This window comes from Daucus carota, chromosome 8, assembly GCF_001625215.2.
Source record: "Daucus carota subsp. sativus chromosome 8, DH1 v3.0, whole genome shotgun sequence".
NCBI lineage: Eukaryota > Viridiplantae > Streptophyta > Magnoliopsida > Apiales > Apiaceae > Daucus > Daucus carota.
In genome coordinates, this window is record NC_030388.2 from 21,130,558 (window position 1) to 21,153,815 (window position 23,258).

Sequence of the window (23,258 nt, forward strand, 5' to 3'; positions counted from 1 at the left end):
GTGCACACTCAAACAGAACAGAGTAAATCATTTTTCAATTTGCTAGTACTCACTAAATGCTAAACTCAAGTTGTAATATTTGAAACAGTATATCTCTAACTCGTCTTGACACTGAAGCAAATAAAAGTGTACTAACTTGGATACTTAGAAAGTCTGTTTCCCGAGAGAACAATATATTCAGATTTAGCAAAAAAAAACTTGACATATTCAGGATTACAACAGATTTTGATGTGCTCCAGCCTCCATATCATAAAAAGAAAGGTCAACTCTCAAAACGAAAAAATCAGATTAAAGGAGACCAAGAATTTTATAAAGCCAAAAAGCTACCTCAATTTTTCATTAGTAAATGATGTACACTGAAGATAAGAATAATATTGAACGGATAAAGAAACCTATGTACACTACTAGCGAATGATGTACACTAATAATAGGAAGGGCATAGAAACCTGCATATGCATGAAATCAGTAATAGCTTGTGTGATGGCACAAGCATTAATCATGACCCACAAAATTCTACTTTGAGATTATGTAACTTTTTTCAAAAGAAAATGGGGGCTTACACAGAGTAGAGTACATGGTAAACCATCACCATAGAGAATATAATTCAAATACTTTTATTAGGAGTTCATATTATTCAAATTGGGGATATCTTGTTCATTTTAGTTGTTCTCTGTGAAGTGCTAATGCAACCATATGGTGCAGAGTCACCTGCCTGTGGTTTACTCATTGTTTAAATCCTATGGCTTAAGTAGCAGGAAAAGCTAACAGAATGCGATAATTCCTACAAGGTATATGTTACTAAACAACATCCTTCATGTATAAAACTACAATAACAGCAGAAGACAGATCTAACGCAACTTTTTTGCCACATCATAACCTCCTAATAATCCATTTATAACAATACTGCGTCATTGTTACACCCATATTCAAATCTTTTAGATAAGCTGAATCCCACATTATGCAAGCATGCTCATTTCCCGTGCTCTACATCCTAGTCCCAAACTAAGATCATCTTTTCCAGTCCCTAAGATTTTTCCACTCACAAGTGTACATTCTTAACTTACTAAAGTTTCCACGTTGCCTTACACCAAGTAGTGCCCCACATCCACACTCCAGTGAAGTTTCACTTTCTAAATTCAAGTCAGAATTTCAGGCGCATCCCGAAAACGCAGAAAGGTCATAATCATGCCGTTCCCTAGCTCAATCATCATCCCCTCACACACAAATAACAAAAAATCTTATCCTACAAATATATCAGCAAATAGCATCCCTAAAAACAGAACACAAAGAGCAGTCCTTGTTAACTACTCTACCTTGTATAACACACATTATTCTAACTCATCCCCACGCACATCAATGATAAAAACGCCATCTTTAGCACATACTCCCAAAAATAATAAACTTTAGGTTTTATCCGCAATTAAATCAAACCAGCTTAAAATTTCTCCGCAAACACGCAAACCATTAAACTAAACAGTAAAACACACGCTATCCCAAACATCCACACCCACTTGACACATAAAATGCAATCTTAACACATCCAAGAACACATAACGGTGCAAACTTTAGGAAATAAACAGCAAATTAAAAGCTGAATTGAAAAAGTACTAAATAAGGAAAGTGTAAAGATTGTACCTCCCTCCATTCAGAGACAGAATAATCACCAACTGGGTGGATATTGCTTCATAACCCTAGGGTTTTGACCCAGTTCTTGAATTTTCAACCCACTAAAATAATATTTGTGTGTGTGTTTGTATGTGTGGATTCAGGTGAAGGGGTTGTCAGAAATGATAAGGACAAAAAAGGGTCGTGTATAAAATTATAAAAACAGAGAGAGAGAGATTTACACAGGGAGAGAGGAGTTGAGTGTGTGAGTGTGTGGCTTTACAAATTCTAAGCAGAGGGCCTTTTGGGGGAAGAGAGCAAAACGTGTGAGTTTTTGAACGAGTGATAAGGGCATAAAAGACTTTGCATGTTGAATAGACATGAAATTTGCAACGTGTAGTTATTTTATTTGTGTGTTGAAAGATTGGTTGATTGGGTGATCTCATGCCAAAGAGCCTCACTGTTGTTGAATTTTTCTTGCACATCATCTTCAAACTGTCTGAAATTTTTTAACACTGGTTCGAAGGAAAATGGTTGCAGAGGGGCTGGTTTGATCATGGGTCTTAGGATTTGTCATGGTAATAAATGAGAGTGTGAACCTATGTGAGATTGTGTTATTGTAACATAGTTCTGAAGATAATTGTTTTATATGTATAGTGGTTTGATTTTTGGTAATACTAATATGACTGTCTATATTTGATTTGTTCTGTCGGGATCATATTGAATTCCTTCCATTCAATTTTATAAAAAGAACATGAATTTACTAGCATTGTATTATTTGTATCCGCTTGATTATCGATCATAAAATTGCTGAGAAGATCAGATCGGTAAAAAAGAAGGTGAAAGTCAATGATAAAAATTCATCTCTTATCATCCCATATTTTAAGACTGATAGTTAAAAACTAAGAAGAAAAACAAAACAATTAAGTGATTCGGGGCTTTCCACCAGTGAAAATCAATGGAAACCCCAAGTGGCTACGACAAGAGAGAGGCCAGAGAGAATGAGGGTTAAGGGAGAGGCTCAATAATGTGAATGGACAATAATACATTTTTTCGAGAAACTTAGATCTAAAATTATCGGAGATTTCGTTGTCTCTCTTCCAAACGGGTGAGTTTCAGTCCGATTTCTCTTGTTTTTGTGGTTCTACTCCGGATCTATTCTCGAGAGAATTCTTAGATCTGAAACCATCGGAGATTTCGTTGTCTTTCTTCTCTGTTTCAAGCGGGTGGATTTTCAGTCCAATTTCTCTTGTTTCTGTGGTTCTGCTTCAGATTTAACGTTGTTTTCTCTCCCTAGTGAGAGTTTTGTTTTTCGCTTCTTAATTGTAAGCGCGGGGTATTGATTTGGCGATGAAAGTTTGTATGGAATCGTCGTTTTGTTCGATAGCTCAAACGATATCTCTATCAGGGCATTATGAAGAGGGTACCAGTAATTCAACGAGTATGCATGAATCGGGTACTTGTATTTGTATATACGTTTTTTTCAAAATATCGTTTAACTGTCTTTTTATGTCTTTATGAGAACAGGCGATTGCAATTTACTGTTTGTTCGACTCGATCATTAGTGTAGATGTCGTATGACTTTTTATTATTAGATTAATACTTTTATTTCAAAAAAGACTAATTGTCACATGTAATAATTTAATTTAATTGAAAAAATATGATTAAGGGTGAAATCCAAGATGAAGACATAAAATAAAATGATGAAATTATTAATAACCTATTCAGTCAACTGAACCTATACTGTTTTTACAACTTACATGCTTTTTATTTTGTATAACAAAACCCATGTACAATGATCCCGGGTCTAAGTAGGGCAGTAAACAAACAAGTCGAGCCGATTTTTATTTAAGATGATCATGATTTAATTTTTTTCTAATATAATTAAATTAATCCGAATTTTCTTACTGAATGAGAAATGATGTTCAAGATTGAATCGAAAATGAATTTGCTCTCAAACAATTCGAGTCGAGATGAACTCAAGACGAGTTTGAACAAAATCGAATTATCCATAAACAACTCGTGTATAAATTTTATTCAACCCTTCCTCGTTCATAAATATGTTTCGTAATCTTGTAATTTACATCCATATCATTATCACACTATCATAATAATTATACACTCGAGTCAAAGAAAATTTTCACGTGTTTTTCACTCGACCAATCCCAACTCGTAAAATATAATTATAATTTTACAAGAGACATTTAAGAATGTCAAATTAATTCAATCCCGCTGATAATCTATTTAAAACTGGAAATTTTGAAATTACTGAACTTGATTCCTTGAATTTGAGTTTTAACTTTTAAAGCTAAGCATTTTTGGATTTAGATATTAAGTTTCTCGATCTGAAATATAAAATCTAATTCGAACCCGATCCGAATCCAAAATTTGGAAAAAAAAAATATTTCTTTTTGTCCAAGTCAATTTGTAAGCTATCCTCCTACCTAACGGGCAAAGGAAATGTGGGGGTTTTAGGAATTCTTCAAGTGATGGTACGATTTACCTCCTGAATATGTCGAGCCTTGGGGGATTCTTCAAGTGATGGTATAAAATTATTTGGGTTGGACGTTAGAGCATTGAGAGGACCTTTACCTAGTACGAGAGGACCGGGAAAAACGCACCTTCTCTCATGTTAAATTTTTAATGGATAACAATCTAACATTGTCGGCCTAAAATATTTAAAATTATTCATATTTTTTAAAATTTTAAATGTTAAAGTAAACTATTCAAACTTGAGCCGAACAAGTAAAAAACTTGGCACATGTTCCTTTACGAGTCAAATAGATTTTCATGTCCAGAATCAGATTTTTTAAATTAACAAAGAGAACCGAACTCACTTAAATGAGCCAAACTCAAGTTTTGAGTTTTGTTTACAAATGACGGTGTTTATTTACGACCCTGCAGTCTAGCTTCGATTAAATTACAATTCCAGTTAAATTTCAGTTCTATACATAATAATATATGAAAACAACATTTGTTCAAAAAGAGAATTTGAGATGTGCGGTAAAGTTGAAAGGACAAGTTTAACTAGTTCATTGAATACAAGCCATTTACAAACTGCAGCACCAAGAATCCTAAACTATGTGCTTGGTAGTTGCCTAGTTGGTACCTGCCAGCCGAATAACAACCACAGTGAGAGAGAGCTCAACTATGAGAACATCTAAGAAGCCAAAAGATGTTTCCAAAAATTTTATATCTTCCTTTACATTTATTTGCTTGATGAAAAAACCAATGGATATTGCAATCATCTATGGTTCCAAGAGCTAACTGATTTCCTAAGAAATTAGTAAAATTATCAGCTTCGATATTGGACAGATTAGTCAGTCAACGAGAAATGTTCTAGACATCATTACAAAACAAGCTTTTCATTGGGAGTGCTATTCATAAGTTTTTCCCGCCCCTTTCCTTCGCGACCTCAATGCAAATGCAAGTCGGTTCTGAAACATGTGAGTCTGAGATTCAGGCTGAGGGTTTGTCCAGAATAGACATGAAGTAACAGCTTTAAGTTCTGAAATCTGAGCCGGTTTCTGCAGTGTAGACAGTTGGAATCTGTTTATCAGCTTACATTTTACAAAGATAACACAGCCCAGCGCCTGACCAAAATTCAAAAGAAGTATCAGAACTGGAAAAAATAACAATGATGTGTTCATATTGTAGTTATTCATCATGTGAAAACTAAACAAGTAGTTACAGTTTTCGACAAAAACAAGAAACAGCCCGTACACAATAAAGTGGAAGAGCGGCGGAGTTTCATTGCAAGGAGCATTCGGTTCACAGTTCTACACAAACTTATCCTTCTGTTTCTAGCTTTACTACAAACTTTCTTTTTAGCATATGATCTCGTAGCGGGGGAAATTATTCACTACACACATATAGGGTTACGTATAGTAGAAACTTTTAATCAATTAAAAATCGGAACCCATATATCTACTTTAGTGATAAAGTTTGGTATACAAGTAAGAGGCCATATCCAATGTAATTAAACCAAATGATGTTAAAAATAAATATATTAGAATTTTGAAATTTTTGTAGTTAACTGATATCCTGATCTGTTGATAAAGATTTAAACATTCTAATATTCAGGAACTTAAATCAATATATAAAATTGTATATCAGAATTACCTTTACCAATAGACCTGTCACAATAAAACTCAGAAGACATGATTAACCTTTGTCTTTACTTCTTTAGTTTTTTTTACATGAACTGTGTTTTAATTAGCAATCATGGGTGTCTAGAACTCTTTCAAGGAGTCTTTAACAGGCTACAACATTTGATTACACCTTAAATACAAGCACTCCCGCTACCAAGCTTATTCAATCAGTGTCTCTCCCTTATATAATCAGCAACATTTGATCATCTGCCCTCTCTTCATTGTGGTGGACTGCTGGATTATATCAATCTTTGGTATTTTCATAACATCTTTAAAGACATGCTTCACAAACAATTCCCATTCCAACAAAAAATATCCATACAGCCTGCATGATTTCTTTTACTAGTGCATAAGTTGCGCAAGGTCAGATGTACTTATGTTGTGCTTGGTTGGGTGAAAGGAATATGGAAGGATTAAAATGATAATCCATAACTGAACTAAGAGGTGCACAGAAAAATGAAGAAGATGAGAGAGCAAATTAGAGTGCAAAATTTTATTCTTACAATTGGGAAGAAAAAAGTACTCCCTCCGTTTCAACATAGTAATCCACATTTAACTTTTAGTAGTCAGATTGACTGATTTTTGACTGAAAATCGCAAATTGCTCTTGTATAATTGTAAAAAAGACTAAAAAAAAAATACATTTTAAAGAAGATTACATATACTTTTTATTTATATAATGTTTATAGTATTGTTCAATTATATGATATATGTAAAGTTCAGTCAAATTGACCAGAAAATGGTCAGAGCAGACTACTAATTCGGAACAAAGGTGGTACAAGGCAATGAACAATCGGTAAAACTGGAAAGGAACGAATCTTAGTAGCAAGTACCAAGTTATGCAAAACAATAGACAAAAGAATGGACACTATCATTTAAATCCATTCTGGCCAAACCCAAGCTAGACAGTTGGTTAGCCTATATTTTACTCTCTAAAGCTTGCAAAAACCTGCACGCTTCCACATAAAACATGGGATTCTCACGTCAATGATGTCTCTGACATGTTCTTTAATCCTTATATCACCATAACTACGGCTCCCTCACTTTCTTAGGCACCCTAATGTCATCTTTATGGATATGGGCACCTTGAATGTGATTTTGCAAATTTGGGCACCCTAATAGCCTATTTCGGTGGAAAAAGCAGGAACTCAATTCAGAAAAAACAAGACATGTACGCCAGTACACAACTGAAGATATTTTGGGCTAAAAATCAATGTCTTATGCCATGCAAATTGGCGTATAGACAGATGACGCCACGTACACCATTTTTATTGGCGTACACAGTAAGATTGCATGTGATAAATGGACAGGAAACCCTGTTTGTATGTGTACCATAGGTTGGGGAGGGTTAGATTTATGTCTCATTTTATCCAAAAATTGTGTATCAAAATTATTCCTATATTTATTTTTATTAGATATAAACCACTGTATAATTAATTAGTATTTCAAATAAAATCTTTAAGATAATTTATTCTAAAGATGCACGCTTTTATATATCAATATTATTAGTGGTTAAGAAAAAGTTAAGTTGAAAATAGAACCAAATTAATTATCTAAATATTTAGTTTCATTTTCATGGGCCTAATAAACATAATTTTACATAATACTTTTTTGTGTTTTTTGTTTTGAATAAATACATGGAGTCCCTATTTTTGTTCAAGATAAAAAATTTGAAAAGATAATGTCTACAAATATGTTATTTAAAGGGTTGAAAATATTTGGAAATACACTATCAAAAATGTTATTTTATAAATTCTTTCTATATGCTTAATACAATTCTAAGATACGAAGAAAAATTAAATTATTGAAATTTAATAAAAGAAACTTCTACTATTATAAGTGAAATTTTCCAACTAAGTGTACAGATTACCTTTTCATAGTTCAATTCATTATTTTCCCAAGTACTGACCTCCTCTATCTTGATGCCACTCTAAAGGGCGTACGGCATTGATTTTTTTTTTTACCAAAGTTTCTTCAGTTGTGTACGCCAATAACAATGCCTTGTATGTCTTGTGTTTTTCCCAACTGACCTTCTTAAATTTTCTTTTACTTCGCAAGCCAGAATAGGTTATAACCACATTTGCAAAGTTGCACGCATGCCCATTTCTGTTAAGATTACATTGAGGGTGCCCAAGAAAGTGAAGGAGCGGCATAACTACAGTAAGCTCTAGAGTGTGGGAGGTTATAAAGTCACATTATATCATTATTAGACACTTAGGCTAATAAAACTTTCCCCTGTATAAACAGAGAGAAAAGAGACTTCATCATTGGTCAAAAGCTATGTGTTCAGAAAGCGGTGAGCAAATAAGTCTCTAATGTACATACTAAGCAAAACAATACATGCACTACCACAAATTATCTTAGCTGTAAATTAGTTTTGGGGCCCCACTAGCTAGTACAGAAATTTCAGTTTCAGCATTGGTCAACCAAATATATTTAGCTTAAAAAGTACCTTATAATTCATGACATTAGTCTTCCAAAAAATATTCTGCTGAACATCATAGCAGCAAACCATTTATCAGATACAAACCTAAAAACAAGAAAAAGAGCAAATTTTATTGCAAAATTGGCTAAAATAAGTATCTCCTTATATCAAATTTATGCCGACAACCCCAGACACAAATAAAAAATGCCACAAGAATGAGGAATTGGTGACCTTGAAGTTCTGTCATTTCCCCATTCTTGGTTTGTAATACTACTATATAGATTCATACAAGCTGTTTGCTTATTGAACTCATAAGAGTACAAGATTCTTTTGTAGATAAACTCACTTTCGGTTACAATCAGCTTGAGATGATAGGTCAACATTCCAAATTTGCCATGAATGGGCCAGAGGTAGCCGTTAAAAATATGAAGCATGGCCTCCTGCTCTCATACAAAAAAAGAAAAGAAAAAGGAAATTGATATTTCACCAGTCCACAAGTATACCATTACCAAGCTGCTAGTTCTGAGTAAGTAACTAAAGTATAATCTTACCAATATTAGCATTAAATCACTAAGAACAAGGCTACCAATGCAAGCTGTTTCAAAACCGCTAACCCGTTCCTTTTTGGAATCTCCAGACTGGAGAGCCGTAGATTTAACACCGACTTTCAAATTGTCTTCTTTGTCCTAGACAAGTAGCAACAGAATAGCTATTTAGTTTATTTTCCCTCCAGTACATGATTGACTGCATATTAATAAACCAAGAAATTTGTATACTAGCAATAACAAGATATATATGTGTGCCTGTCCATGTGTATTTAAATGTTTATCAATATTAAGTACTTCATTTAGTCACCTATTTCCTTCACACAGATACTAAGAATATATGGAACTCCACAATAACCGATGCACATATATTATATATATCAGCTTTCACTAATATAATACTAATTGAAATGTTCCTAGTTCAAGAAAAATGTCCAGGAAGTCTACAATCGCACATAATTTTCAGGATATATAATCAAACAGAAAATTAATTGGTATGTGCCACATGTAGTAAATAATATGACATGTAAAATGTCATCTGAAGGGTAAAGAAATATATTTAGTCACTTTGTGATTTATATACAACATAGACCAACTAGTTTGAGATAAAAGACCATGTTCAATTGACTTAAGCCACTATAGTACCTTATACTAACAATTTCTTACATAAAGACTAATATCAAGAAACAGACAAAGCACTTTTAAAGTAAGAAAACCAAAGGTCAGGTGTTCGAGCCTCACTGGACGTAGGGTGTGTTGGTATTCAAATTTGTGTAAGTGACCACACCGGAATAAGTAAATTTGAAAAACAAATACTTTCTTCCTTGATGATGTATCATATATTCATATTCATATAAAGTTTTTCAGGTGCATTTAGATCATTTAGTTGATTTTAAGACATGTTTGCATTTATTATATCATTTGTTATTTGTTATTATATTATTGGTTTTCTTGTTTTTCAAGTCGTTAGGAACTTTTAGTGACTTCCGCGTCAATTGGAATGTCAATGAATCAATGAGATAGTGCCTGGTAAAGTTGATAAGTTAAAGTAAATTCGGGAATTAACAGAAACTGTTGCTCATGGGAAATCAGCCCTTGATTAAGCAATATTAATCAGAACCTAGTTCTATAGTATGCGGGAGCATCATTGGGTATCAGAGAATGTTAACAATCGAGAGAGATTCACACTCGTTCAAATAATTGAAAGTTATTAAAGGTGTAACCAAACTACTACAGTCTTGATGCATAAGAGGGATTGACATACTTGTGTCGAATGGTCAGTTTAAATTGTCATAGCTTTAAAACCAAATTTTGGTGTAAACATGGTGGAATGCCCTAGACGGCTAGACTTCTAGTAAATTGATTTAAAACATATTTATTTTGTAATATTTAAAAATTGTAATATTTTTTAATATTCAATGGGCTTGATACTCCTAAGTACGTACCTCATTTAAGCTAGATGAGATATAAATGATTTTTAATGTGAATGCAAGGAGGGCGTTTTTGTAAAATCAGGATTCAATCACATAACTACAACTATGTCAGTAAAATTATACTACACACTTGGGTAGGTCTCCTAAATACGTATAGTGGCATTTTTTCTCATAATTAATTCATACCAACATTAAGTGCTTGATATCTATTGCGGATTCTATTAACGTTTATTAATCACAATAGAATATGACACCAAGCAAGCATCCAGTCATGGTGTGTACATAAAAATAGGGGTTTATATCAAAGTGGTCACTCATTGAACTCAAATGTCTCACTTGACTCACCGTTATGAACGGGGACTCGTTTAAACCTATAAATGCCACAAATCCGCCTAAGCTTATTCAATATCCAACAGCATATTCATAAACTTAAATCTATCAGTATAAAACAACACTAGTATATAATATTCTCATGCCATATCATAAGATAACACAACTTATATATAACACAATACACGTAACAAAGTTGCAACCTTTTTGTTACCAACTGTACCAAGGTCTCACATAATACATCCAAAAACCTAAACAATTAGTACCTGAACCTACAAAAGTTCCAATACACATCCCTCCTACGTTTGATACAACACACAAGTATCAAGGTCTCAACTACCATATCAAAAAGCAAATGCATTATAAAGTTGCAAATTTTCATCATATATAACAAATTGTGCACACTAAAGTTTCAATCCTTTCGATATTTAACCCTCATTGTCAGTTACAAATTTTCCAATACACCAAATACGTTACTATAAATTTGCGATCTTTACAACAAAGCCAACACATTGTACATAACAAAGCTGCAATCTTTTTGACATATGACAAACATTATACTTAATAAAATTGCAATCTTTTGAATATTTATAAACGCATAATAAGGGTGCATACCACATTCATGGCAATTCAAGTAACCAAGTCCCAACAGGCTAATCCGACCTGGCCAACTGTGCATAACCCACAATTTGTTTCGGGCAAATACAAATCAATCCAAGAAACACCTCTACTTTTTTTCACATTCACTTTTTTCCCACATTCCCCAACGTTGATCTACCAGCATTTTCATCAATTGGGTGCAATTCAAATCTCTAAATGTGAAATGTTCTGCAGCATTTGGGAGGGAAAGAGTGTGTGTTGACTGAATTGAATAGATTTGTAGTGAAAGATTATGAACAAAAGTGAGTTTGGTTTTTAGGGTTTAAAATTGGGGGAGATCAAACGGGTCGGGTTATTTGTAGGAGCTTGGAATTGGAGACCACAAGGCAAAGTTGCTGCAAAGTGAGGACATTAATTTTCATATTTCTATATTTTATATTTTTAGTACGATTTACTTACTTCTTAAATATGTTTATATGAGTTTGGCTCCTTGGAGTACAAAATAAATGGAGTACTTGGAGCACATTGTTTTAACCGTTGGATGGTTTTTGATCCTACGGATGCCATTTAATCAAATGTCCTTTTTTTTTAACAGTTTTAAAAGAGGAAAATACACAAAAGAGGCGTATGCGTATATCACGGTTTCACTCAAATCCCGCAACCCACTCCCGATATTTGCAGTTACACGAAGTGCGGGATTTTGTCCTCGCTCGTGGGTTTACCCAGTGCGCATCCGAAGGGTAGCGGCTGCGGGTTTCTACGTTAAAAAAAAAAAAAAAAAGTTGAAATCGTAGGATAAGAGCGGAGAAGAAGCGCAGAACCAGTCGAATGATGAGTGGAGGTATGGTGTTCTGCACAAACACACTTGATTTGTCCCTTAAATTTGTTGCATGTAAACAAAGTGCTGCTTTTCGACACTATCAAGGTAGTTTATGATGTGGGTATATTGTTCTGCTCAATGTTGTGTGCTTTGAGTATATTCTGTAAATTGGGATTGTGTTTTGGTGGTTGCATGCCATTGTTTTGCTCCGTACTCTAATATTCTAGGTGATTCCGATTTCCCCAATTACGGTGTCCTGCTGTAGGACTTGTTGCCTGGGTTAATGCATAGAGAGAATGTCGTGAATGCTTTTATGTTTGATTTTAATACGCATGTATCTAATCCAATCAAATACGTAGAGTATACGGCTGTTTTGAAAAAAAAATAAAAAACAATTTAATCTGGACCACAAGATTATTAGAAAATGGACGGCAGATTGTTTGTCCTCCAAAACTCCAAAAAATATTTGTACTCCACTGAACTTTAGTTTTTATGTTACAATAACATATTAAAAATTAAACATTCTCTTTTTAATTTTAAATCTCTATAGTTTTCACTTAACAAAATTTATTACTTTTAAATATATATTATATTATAAAAAATATAAAAAAATTAATTATTTTTTAATAAGATAATATCACCCAATAATTTGGAAAAATTAAGTTCAAACTTTTTCCTTTATTGCTGTGAATAAAGTGTCACGCTACCTAATTATTGGTTCATAATTTTTAAAATTTAATAATTATCACCAGATGTTAATAAATAAATGATGATAATATAAAAAATTCTAACCCAAAAAACTCATCAAACTAACTTTTTGAAAGTTATCTTTTTGATGCTAAATTTATATTTCAATTCGTTAACTATTAACACCACCACAAATTTTTAATTTTTTTCAAACCGCTAATTTTCAGAGACGACCTAATAATTGAATACGATTCTCAAATTTAAAATATAACTTTTCTATGTATCCAAATATAGAGTCAAAGTTCTGTGGAGTCCTCAAATACTTGGAGTATTGGAGTCCTCCATCCTGACCATTCATATGGCTTTCATCCTACGGCTTGTATATTTCTGTTTAATAATTAAAAAAAATATATAGACATATACATGTGTATACGCTACTGTCAATACGGGGTATAAACTACTCGCAACAGTATACAGCGCTAATTGAGGAGGTAGTTTTTTCGTGGAGCCCGTGTTTAGGGAATCGTCTCCCTGAAATACCTTCCTTTTATGTTGCTCGCAGCGGTTTGCTCTCCTCTTTTCCGAATTGTCCCCCTAGATATTATTGTCTCTCTGAGTTCGCATCTTGTTGTTCTAGAGATGACTATTCGAGAAGAAAAATCAGGTACGTTTATCATCGATTGTTCTTCAATTTAATATAGTAGGTTGTTGGTGTTGTCAATTATTGCATATTTTGTAGTTGTCGTAATTGAATCTGAAATTTAGAGTTATAATTAGGTATTTGCAATGGTTTTGACTATCACTCGTTGTAAAGAACAATGGTTGTTGTGTTTTAAAGATTTATGGTGTTTCATCCTTTGTAGTTTTGTTTCTCAAATAGATTGGCCTCTAATATCATGTTCAAAATTTTGGATTTTTTCTTATCTTTTTTTTGTTTATTGTCTCCTGTGGCCTCAAAAGTGTGTATACATTATTGTTTACAGAACAAGGGCACACCAATAAGCTCTGTACTACAATGAAACGTATGTTGTTGGGTGTGTCATTTTTTTATTAGTCTAAAGTTATTATTTTGTCAAATTGTTAAATTCCTTCAGGTGATGAAGTTGTTCCGCACGTTGAGAGTTTTGAATCTGAGGATTCGTCTCTTGTTGCTGATGTAATTGTCCAAAATCCAGACATAAGCCGGAACAAGGGTTGTGGTAGTCGAATCAAAAGCAGTTGAGAACTATCTCAAGAAGATGGGAAAAAAAAAGAAAGTGCAGCAACTGTGGCCATCTTGTACGCCACAATGCTAGGACATGCCCTGAACCCAAAAAAACGGATGCATTGTAAACTTCATTTTGAAGTAAATTACTTATATTGGAGTTATTTCTGTTGTCATTTTTTTTTTCAGTGAACAATCCTTCATTTGTAAGTCTTATATTCGAACTGCATTTGTCTGTGTTGTCACCACACTTATACGTGTCGCCACTTTGGTCGACAACAATTACTGCTTCCATATACCTCAAAAACACCTCGACTGCTTATAAGAGTTGCGAGATATTATGTTTGATTGGTTTGTATAACTGTCCTCTTTTATCACAACTAGTATGAAAGAGGGAAACAATGCCAGTTAAATAGGTAACAGTACTAATTGAAAGGGAAACAATACCAATTAAATGGGTAACAATACTAATTGAAAAGGAAACAATACCAATAAATATCATTTAGAAGGGAAACAATAGCAATTAGAAGGGAAACAATACCAATTACTACCAGTAAAAGGAGGGAAACAATAGAAATGAAAAGGGAAACAAAAGCACTTAAAAGGTAAACAATACCACTTAATATCAGCAACAAGGGAAACAATACTTGCTCGCTGTCAGTAGTCCTTCTAATTGGTATTATTTCCCTTTTTTTATTATACTTAATATTGTGATACAGATAGCCCCTAATGAAGTGAGGTGAGGTTTCATTGTTGTCTTCTCAAACCATTTATTGGTGTTGTTGTAACGGGTGTGAATATGTTGTATGAAGCCTTGGACAAATGTGAGGCTATACTTAGCAAGCAACAATACTAAGTAGGAAGACACCGACAGAAGTAAGATTTGACGAGGTATGAATTCCTAGAAGGCAACAAGATTTTTTCTTAATAATGAACCACTGTCCTGAGTACATTTAACTTGTAAAATATCAATTGTCGTTCCAATTTCCAAACAGCATAAAACAAGCACAATAATGTACTATCCATAATAGATCTCTAGTTAGAGTACGAAGAGAACATCTAAACATTATTAATAAAAGCTCCCATGACATATTCCTCGCAGAACAATAATGTACTAGCAAATCCCTCGCAGAATAATAAAGTAAATTTACAATAAATCTCTATTCTGCAATCTTCTTGCCTTTGGCCAGGTATTTCGCCCCTCCCATGACATATTCCCTTTTACTGTTTTACTCCCAAGTTAGGATTTTATGATCATACACCACGCGTAACTTGTTCAGCAGGCTCTTCTGATTGTCCTGCACAAATTAAAGTAACTTCCTTAAACAACAAGCAAACTAGTTCAGATTAAACTATCCCAGCCACTAGCTACACTAACTTATACACAATAGCATGGGTGCACGCAGAAGAGCTCAATAAGTAATTTAGCTCTTTCATTTTCTTCTTCTGACAAAGATGGGGTTTGAGGGACATTCTTGCACTTTTCTGAAGTATTAGTATTTGTCTCCCTTTCATATACCTATTTACCAAGTCAGGAAACTATAACTTGATTTAAAAACGGCATGTCAATATAGTCTAACCCATTACTTTTGTCTCCCAAATCTAAAATCAAAACAAGAAACGGGTTACATTTATACAATAAAGATAAAACCCAATAAAAGGGTGACAATTAACACAAAACAAAAAAACACATAACACGCCAATAACACAAAGTCTAAATTTTACCAAAGAAAGTTGTTCCTCACCACTTTACTAATAAACCCAAAACACCAGCTTAGGTGTTACTAACGGTGCATCAAACCAAACATTTGCTAATTTCCACAATAAGCACACATTGTCATCTACTATTACGAATAAATGTATGTCAAATTAGAGTGGACATACATTACCCACAAACAAAGAGACAATGCTGATTCATACTACAAGAATAATGTATCTCCGAAACTCAATTGAACACATTTTTTCAATATAAACTAACATGCAGCACGATTTGAACAACGAGATATCACAAAAACAGTAATTTAAAGGGGTAAAAAAGGCAAATTACTTGTTTCCCAACTCAAGTTGCTTGTCACTGACCTGAACTCATTCCCAGGGTTTTCAAAAATCGGCGAGTTGTAGGGCTTATCAAGAGGGTTCCGATGTCGTCTAGAATCGTGCTTCTCGTCAATGCTTATCTTCTGAAATCTTCGATTTTGATTTAGAGGAGTGATTTTGGGGGAACAAGATAGAGGTAACTGTCATTTGAATGCCTATTTGTCCGGGACACAAGCCTGTATACGGTACCGTATGTTTGCTGATCTATATGGTAGTTTTTTATTTTAATAAAAAAAAACACCTGTCACCCATCTCAGCCGTACAGTTTAATTTAGATCTGATGGTTCTAGGAAGGGTCTCCAAGTACTCCAAAAAACAAAGACTCTAAAGAGCCCAACACTCAATAAATTCAAAATTTCAATTAAAATATAATTTCTCACACATCCCGTAAACTAAAAGCGTAACTAATGAATATTAGTGTCAAACAATAGGCCAGCAGCCGATCTGTTCATGTGTATGGGTGGGGACGACCACTTACTTCTGTTAACAAAAAGATACAAGGATTTTTAGTTCCTAGACAGATGAAGTGCAGCAGGACATTAAACGTGTTTATGCTTAAATTATATACATCCAGCCATTTGCGACTTTGTACTATGAGTAGATCTATCTTCTTTTATGCCCTACAATCTCTAATGAAAACGTCAAGTATGTTTGACACTCTCTAACAGAAACATCAAGTATGTTTGAAAGGAAGGGATCGTATCTTATCTTACAATAGTGATGATCAAGATCGAGATATATTTCAACATGCGATATATTTCAACATGTAAAACGTAAATAGAATCTCGTTTCACCGGTGAGAATGTATAGTTTCATAAACCATCGTACTCGATACTCATGCATTAAGGTTCTAATCATGTTAATTAGTCACTTGAGTCTTGAACATACTGTTTACATTTAATTATTTGGGTGTCGAGTTTAAAATAGGTACTTCTTGTAAGATTAAATCATGTAAATATAAACATGAATCTCCAGATCAAGACTATGAGTATATATTAGTAGCGGAAGCGTACAAAAAAATCATGTAAATATAAACATGAATCTCCAGATCAAGACTATGAGTATATATTAGTAGCGGAAGCGTACCTGAATCAAAAGAGGCCATTGATGATCGTGAGAGAGCACGAAGAGCGTGAGTTCTTGAGGGATTTGATCTTCACTATTCTCCTCTAAACATAAGGATGGGTGTGTGTATTTTTCTGAATATCGAGAGTGCAAAAATATACTCCCTCTGTCCCAGTCAATTTTATACGTTTCTTTTTCACTGCTCGACACGCTTTTTAAGGCTCTTATAAAACATAGTTCTACAACTTATTTTTAAGATTTTCTTTTTTTGTATAAAAGTATAAATGTTATACTTTTATACAAAAAAAAAATCTTAAAAATAATTTACAGAACTATACTACATTGAAGCATTAAAGTCCGTGCCGCGCCCCCGTCCCCCAATGTATACTATTGACCGGGACGGAGGGAGTAGCTTTATTCTCATGCAATATTCATTATATAGAGGGAATAATGGGACCAACCCTAATAGGCTAAACCCATAACCATCCATCAAAGTTATGAGCTTGGGTACATGAATCGTTATGAATAAATATATCTGAATAGATATATATTAGATGTAATAATTAAATATAATTAAATGCTATTTATATTCTTATCTTGCTGATGAATATTAATACCCGACAGGCCATAAATAATTGGATTGGATCCCGTCGAATCCAACACTTCTTGTTTAAAATTAAAAAAATGAGGTATAAATTAAAAAAACAGGTTTAAATTTATAAGTGATTAAACTTTTTTCGAAAGGAGTAGCATTCATCGAACAAAAGTCACTGGGACAGTTTGGGCAAGTTTAAAAAAATGATTTTGTGCATAAAGTAAAAAAGAGGATTATAATAAAGTAGTAAATAAGTTACTAAAGTGTTTGGAAAAGATGTAAAAACTTTGAGAGAAAAGGTAGCATTTTCAACTTCTTAAATGCTTCTACTTATTTACACAAACCCGTAAAGAAAAGCAGAAGTCAGAAGCAGCTTCTGCTTCTTGAATACAAACACCTCCACTATTTTCAAACTTCTTATAAGTGCTTCTCGACTCTACACCAACGATATGAATATGTACTTTTAACTTATAAACCCAGAAGCAGCAAACACCCCCTAATAATTAATAATTATTTCTAACTTTTTTTTAAAAATCCTAACAGGTAATAATCACTTGTATACACATAAATTATCATATTGAAATTAATAATTTATTTGTTATGTAATTGAAAAATAATGTGTCACAAAATTTGTACTCCCTCCGTCCCATTGGATTGTATACAGTTTCCTTTTTGGAACGTCCCATCAATTCAATTGTATACCAAAAATAGTAAATTTTTATAATATAAAAAATTTAACTACACCCAGTACCTTATTCCACTACACTCGTTTTATATATTAAATATTAGTAGGTCCACCATTTTACTCACACTACACTCATTTTACACCTTAAATATTAATGGATCCCACCACCTCTCCCACTTTTCCTACTTTTCTTCACTAAATTACACTTTTTTCTAACCTCCGTGCAACTTCTATACTACTCACCGGGACGGAGGAGTAACATGTAGAATACATCCGAACCAATAAAAAAAGGTAATACTGGTGTGTGTGATTGAAAGAGTAGGGCAACCTATACTGTGTGGAAGAGGCTGTAGGCACGACCACTCACTTTTGTTTACAAAAAGTTAAGAGTAATTTCTTGGTCGTACATGCCATGGAATAGAACATATAACGTGTATATAATTACAAAATATAATTTCGAACCGTTGGCGGTTCGGGTTTTGATCTGCCACAAATTCTAAAATATTGCCACCCTAATCCACTTCTTGATACGCCAACTCACTAATCGCATCACTTCCGGCATATGCCTATTTTAGAAATGTCACTATCTACCAACTGTCTTAATTATTGTTGTGAATCCCTACAATTAGTATTAATCATGTTCTTTCTAGAAAGTTTCCGCTACTTTAATTACACTGTGTCCTAGGTGAGTAGGTGTTCGTGACAAAACAACCCTATCCCCAAAGAACTCTCTCTTAGCACAATTGAAGTGCAAAGGAGAAAGGTATATGGTCTGATTGAAAATTAGCGAGTGGTTAACTGTTAGCGTATTGAATTAGTTGTTTTTACTGGCCGATTGAAATATATGTTTTGACCAACATATTGGATTAGCAGTTTATTGTAAAATTGTTTGAAAAATAGTTGTTTGATTAACTTTTTGTGACACATATCAAAACTTGTAATCCAAGAAACTCCTCAAAGTAACTTTTTGAAAATTAGTTTTAATTTTGAGTCAAAACCTCTATTTCAATCCGCTAACTATCAAAACACTAGCATCGGATTGAAATGGTCAAACCTTTAAGCCACCCCAAACCTCTATTTATCCTAATCCTCTAACTTTCAAATAGGGTCATAGCATGAATCATAGAAAACTATAAAAAATTATCTATGTAAAGCAATACAATTTCTATAGAATTATTTCTATCTGAAACTAGAATAAATTTTGTATTTATGAAAAATTATATATAGAAAAATTTTCAAAATATGTTCAAAATTGCATATGAGGTTGTAAAATTTATTGAAAAAGTTGTTTTTAGGTCGCAACAGTTACAATCGAGGTTGCATATATAGTTTTATCGTATTTTCGAAAAGAAAAATTCTTACCGGGGTATTTTTGAAAAAAAGCCAACTAACTTGTGTAGCATTAATATTTGATTTAATAATATTAATTTAAAATTATATTTTATAGCATTTTTTATCAATTATGATTAATCTACACAATCAAACTCATCTTCCACTTAATTAATACTCCTAGTATTTTAATTACGTAAAGAAATAAAAACATAGCTGTCCACACAATCATATTGTGAAACATGGGCGGTGGGGCGGCAACCAATGGTTAGTCTTGATCCACTTATTTTGGGCCCATGGGCAGTGCCATCTGGGAAAATTATGTGGAATTATTCAAAAGAAAACGCCTACAATAATTTTTATTTATTTCTTCATCCTCATTACGCAGTATAAAAAGCATGCTACTCCATACAACTTGATGCACACAACAGAGACTTAGCAACAATATCCCATCACTCTTTTCCACTCCTTTTTTCCTGTAATTAAAAAAATGGTGAAGCTTGCAATTGGCAGCGTTGGTGACTCTCTGAGTGCAGTGTCACTCAAGTCTTATTTGGCTGAGTTCATTGCCACTCTGCTCTTTGTTTTTGCTGGAGTTGGATCCGCCATTGCTTACGGTAATATTCAACTATATCTGTGTCTTTTAGTTAATATTTTTTTCTGAGATCTCGAATATGTCTGACTCGGAAGTAGGATGATCATATGACATGCATGTTTTGGTTAAAGGCCTCGAAAACAGATAAATCTTGAAAACTTCGGGACATGCCAAGTAATAAATTTTCGATGTGATTTTGCAGGGCACCTAACGGCGGATGCAGCATTGGACCCGGCTGGTTTGGTAGCCATAGCCATAGCTCATGCATTTGCTCTATTTGTGGGAGTGTCCATGGCAGCCAACATCTCAGGTGGCCATTTGAACCCAGCTGTCACCCTCGGATTGGCCATCGGAGGCAACATCACCATCATTACTGGACTCTTCTACTGGATTGCTCAGTGTCTTGGCTCCACTGTTGCTTGCTTCCTCCTTAAATTTGTTACTGCTGGCAAGGTAACTCTTAGACCTTGTCTTCCAATTTTCGTTAACCTAATTTAAGACCTAGTCCGTGTAATGACATATTAATATAGGTAAAATATTTTTTTGGTAAGACAGACTAAAATTTTATACAGGGACTTAAATATAAGATATTTTAAAATTATCATATAAAAGAAAAAATTATAGAAATCGGGAGTGCTTAAATCCAAGACCCCTCCTGGATCCGCCATTAGACACCTCACCTCAGTTAAATGATTATGAATTACCCAACAAAGGAATCTCATCATCTTCACCAACTCTATTTGCGGGGTCTCATTCTTACTTTTAGTTGTTTGTCCTCTACACTTTATTCATTGCGTTGTCCTTGGTTTGTGTCTACAATAATATTACTACGACATGTTAGCTTGTTTGACTTTGTGAGTACCACAACAATCATGCAAATAGTAAATAAATAACATCAAGTACTATTATTGCATGACTACACCATAATTTATTTATTAAATTGTGTTATACTCCTTTAATACAGTAGATTAGTTGTAACAGGGACGAAGCCAGCAAACGTGTGTAAGGGGGGCCAAAATTTTTTTTCTTCGATACAGTAAAATTTTTCATCAGCACTGTAAAATATTCATTATAAAATAAATACAAAAATACTAGTAAAAAAATTATAGTAGAGTTTTGCGTTCTTTTAAATCAGGAAATCAAATTTATAATAGTGTCAACAAAAATATTTAGCTATTTCTCTTTAAATATATTTAAGTATAAATGGTCAGGAAACTCATCATAATACCTCTAAGTTATAGTAATCTTTAATTAGCAAGTAACACACATTATATGAAATTGTATTTTGACAATATCTCAAAAACTAAATATTATGTTTATTATACTTACTCCTTTTCAAAAAAAATGTTTATTATACTTAAAAAAAAATATTATACTTATTTAGAAGACGACAAGTTATAATTTAAATAAGTAAAAATATTACCTGGATGATGAATTTAAATTGAAGATGAGCAGATCAATATTAATATTAAATAATAAATTTATAATGCACGAGGACTAACTATTCTATGAAAATGAAGAAGTGAAGTGAGGTATAAGTTTTTTGGATAAGACCTCCACCAAAGATTCTTATTTTTAAAGAAGAACCATATTGACATTTATATTTATCACATATCACATTTTACGATCTTTCCTTTTAAATTAGTATAATTGTATATATATCCATATTTTTGTTTATTTTTATTTTTAAATTTGGTCTAATACAATAAATTAGAAAAATCTAAGTTAAAACTTTATTTTACAATGTTAAATATTTTTTAGAACTGAACAGATATTTTTTGAGGGGGGCCAAATTTTTATATTTATATAAATATATAGATAAAATATATTTTTTTTCAAAATTATATAATAAAAATTACAATACTATGGAAACTAGGGGGGGCCATGGCCCCTTCTGGCCCCTATGTAGCTTCGTCCCTGAGTTGTAACACAAATTAAAAAAAACATGTCTCAACTGAAAGCAGAGTCTATGGAGTCGTTTAAGTTAGCTTAAAAGAAGTGACTTCTTGTTTATAGTAAAGAAATTGAGTGAAAATGAGATGTGAAAAATTAATAAAGTGTTTGGAAAAGAAGCAATGTTGTGAGAGAGAAGTTAGCATTCTCAACTTCTTAAAATGCTTCTATTTCTTCACACAAACGGATCAAGAAAAACAGAAGCCAGAAACAACTTCTGCTTCTCTGAACCAAACAAGCCCTATGTCTGACGGTATTAATTTCGGTTCGGTTTTCGTGACAGGCCATCCCAACCCACGGAGTCGGAGCCGGCTTGGGTGCAGCCGAAGGCGTAGTGTTCGAGATCGTTATCACCTTTGCCCTTGTCTACACCGTTTACGCCACAGCCGCGGATCCCAAAAAGGGCTCACTAGGCACCATTGCACCCATTGCCATTGGTTTCATCGTTGGTGCCAACATTTTGGCTGCTGGCCCATTCAGCGGTGGCTCAATGAACCCGGCCCGATCATTCGGCCCTGCTGTGGCCAGTTTTGATTTCTCTGGACACTGGATCTACTGGGTTGGCCCACTCATTGGTGGAGGCTTAGCTGGGCTTGTCTACGGAGATGTCTTCATTGGATCGTATGCTCCCATTGCTGAAGATTATGCTTAATTATTGCATTTTCTTTTGTGTCTTGTCTTTGTTGTTGGTTAAAAAGTTGTGGTTATGTTCTGTTCTCTTTTATGATGCTTTGAGAGGTTGCTATCGAGTTTGTTCTCTTGTTCCTTTTGTGAACAAGAAAGAAGTGTTGATAAATTATTTATTCAGACATTCTTATTGTTCATCATTACTTAAAGTTGTCAAACAAAATTATCATGGTAACGACATTCATCTAAAAAAAATTCACGTGTCATGATTTAATTGATTATAATTTTATTAAATACACGTAAAACTCTAAAATATCCGATTCATTTTCAAAATGAATCCTAAATATCATGTGTAATGATTTAACAAAATATAATTTCGAAATTATGTTACATATAATAGACTATATGCACATACAATAATTTTACTAGTTAAAACATCTTATCTGATAATTTTTATAAGAAAATTTGATGACTCAATTTGGGATCTGTTTGATTACTCTAAAAATAGTGACT

General features: G+C 33.4%; 3 protein-coding genes and 1 long non-coding RNA gene across 12 annotated transcripts in view; 2 read left to right on the forward strand and 2 right to left on the reverse strand.

The window, feature by feature from the left end:
* Positions 1 to 1,927, reverse strand: part of LOC108199235 (uncharacterized) — a 17,925-nt gene extending 15,998 nt beyond the window's left edge. For 3 of the 6 annotated variants that reach the window (XM_064083463.1, XM_064083462.1, XM_017366966.2), the window contains exon 1: positions 1,636 to 1,927. The gene's annotated coding sequence lies outside the window, so the exon portion shown is untranslated. The remainder of the gene's footprint in view (positions 1 to 1,635) is intronic. The other 3 variants (XM_017366965.2, XM_017366964.2, XM_064083461.1) reach the window with 1 other exon arrangement.
* A 2,682-nt stretch (positions 1,928 to 4,609) lies between these two features.
* On the reverse strand, positions 4,610 to 11,504 carry LOC108197793 (4-hydroxybenzoate geranyltransferase 1). Of its 4 annotated transcripts, none has more exons than XM_017365496.2 (5): positions 11,104 to 11,504; positions 8,732 to 8,866; positions 8,527 to 8,620; positions 8,208 to 8,285; positions 4,610 to 5,198 (listed from the first exon to the last, which is right to left on the reverse strand). In XM_017365496.2, exons 1-4 carry the CDS (start codon positions 11,110 to 11,112, stop codon positions 8,254 to 8,256), a joined length of 270 nt encoding a protein of 89 aa, XP_017220985.1. In that variant the 5' UTR covers positions 11,113 to 11,504; the 3' UTR covers positions 4,610 to 5,198; positions 8,208 to 8,253. The 4 variants fall into 4 exon arrangements, with proteins under 4 accessions (XP_017220985.1, XP_017220987.1, XP_017220986.1 ...); XM_017365497.2 differs by lacking the exon at positions 4,610 to 5,198 and adding an exon at positions 5,209 to 6,081; XM_064082558.1 differs by lacking the exon at positions 4,610 to 5,198 and adding an exon at positions 6,109 to 6,704.
* A 1,468-nt stretch (positions 11,505 to 12,972) lies between these two features.
* Positions 12,973 to 13,963, forward strand: LOC108199166 (uncharacterized). The gene is made up of 2 exons (XR_001802297.2): positions 12,973 to 13,259; positions 13,690 to 13,963. It is a non-coding gene; the product is annotated as an uncharacterized LOC108199166 (long non-coding RNA).
* A 5,985-nt stretch (positions 13,964 to 19,948) lies between these two features.
* LOC108200055 (probable aquaporin TIP2-2) lies at positions 19,949 to 22,929 on the forward strand. Its single transcript, XM_017368114.2, has 3 exons — positions 19,949 to 20,187; positions 20,368 to 20,618; positions 22,402 to 22,929. The coding sequence occupies exons 1-3, from the start codon at positions 20,061 to 20,063 to the stop codon at positions 22,768 to 22,770; spliced, it is 747 nt and encodes a 248-aa protein (XP_017223603.1). The 5' UTR covers positions 19,949 to 20,060; the 3' UTR covers positions 22,771 to 22,929.
* Positions 22,930 to 23,258: the final 329 nt, after the last annotated feature.

What these genes read in the sequence shown, in the direction of transcription:
- LOC108197793 (XM_017365498.2), bottom strand. An exon ending in GTGATTTAATGCTAATATTG is followed by an intron (nt 8,621 to 8,731) that starts GTAAGATTATAC and finishes GTATGAGAGCAG; the next exon opens with GAGGCCATGCTTCATATTTT. An exon ending in CAAGCTGATTGTAACCGAAA is followed by an intron (nt 5,199 to 8,526) that starts GTGAGTTTATCT and finishes AATTTTGGTCAG; the next exon opens with GCGCTGGGCTGTGTTATCTT.
- LOC108200055 (XM_017368114.2), top strand. Translation starts at nt 20,061, where the DNA reads ATGGTGAAGCTTGCAATTGGCAGCGTTGGTGACTCTCTGAGTGCAGTG. An exon ending in TGGATCCGCCATTGCTTACG is followed by an intron (nt 20,188 to 20,367) that starts GTAATATTCAAC and finishes GTGATTTTGCAG; the next exon opens with GGCACCTAACGGCGGATGCA. An exon ending in AATTTGTTACTGCTGGCAAG is followed by an intron (nt 20,619 to 22,401) that starts GTAACTCTTAGA and finishes TTTTCGTGACAG; the next exon opens with GCCATCCCAACCCACGGAGT.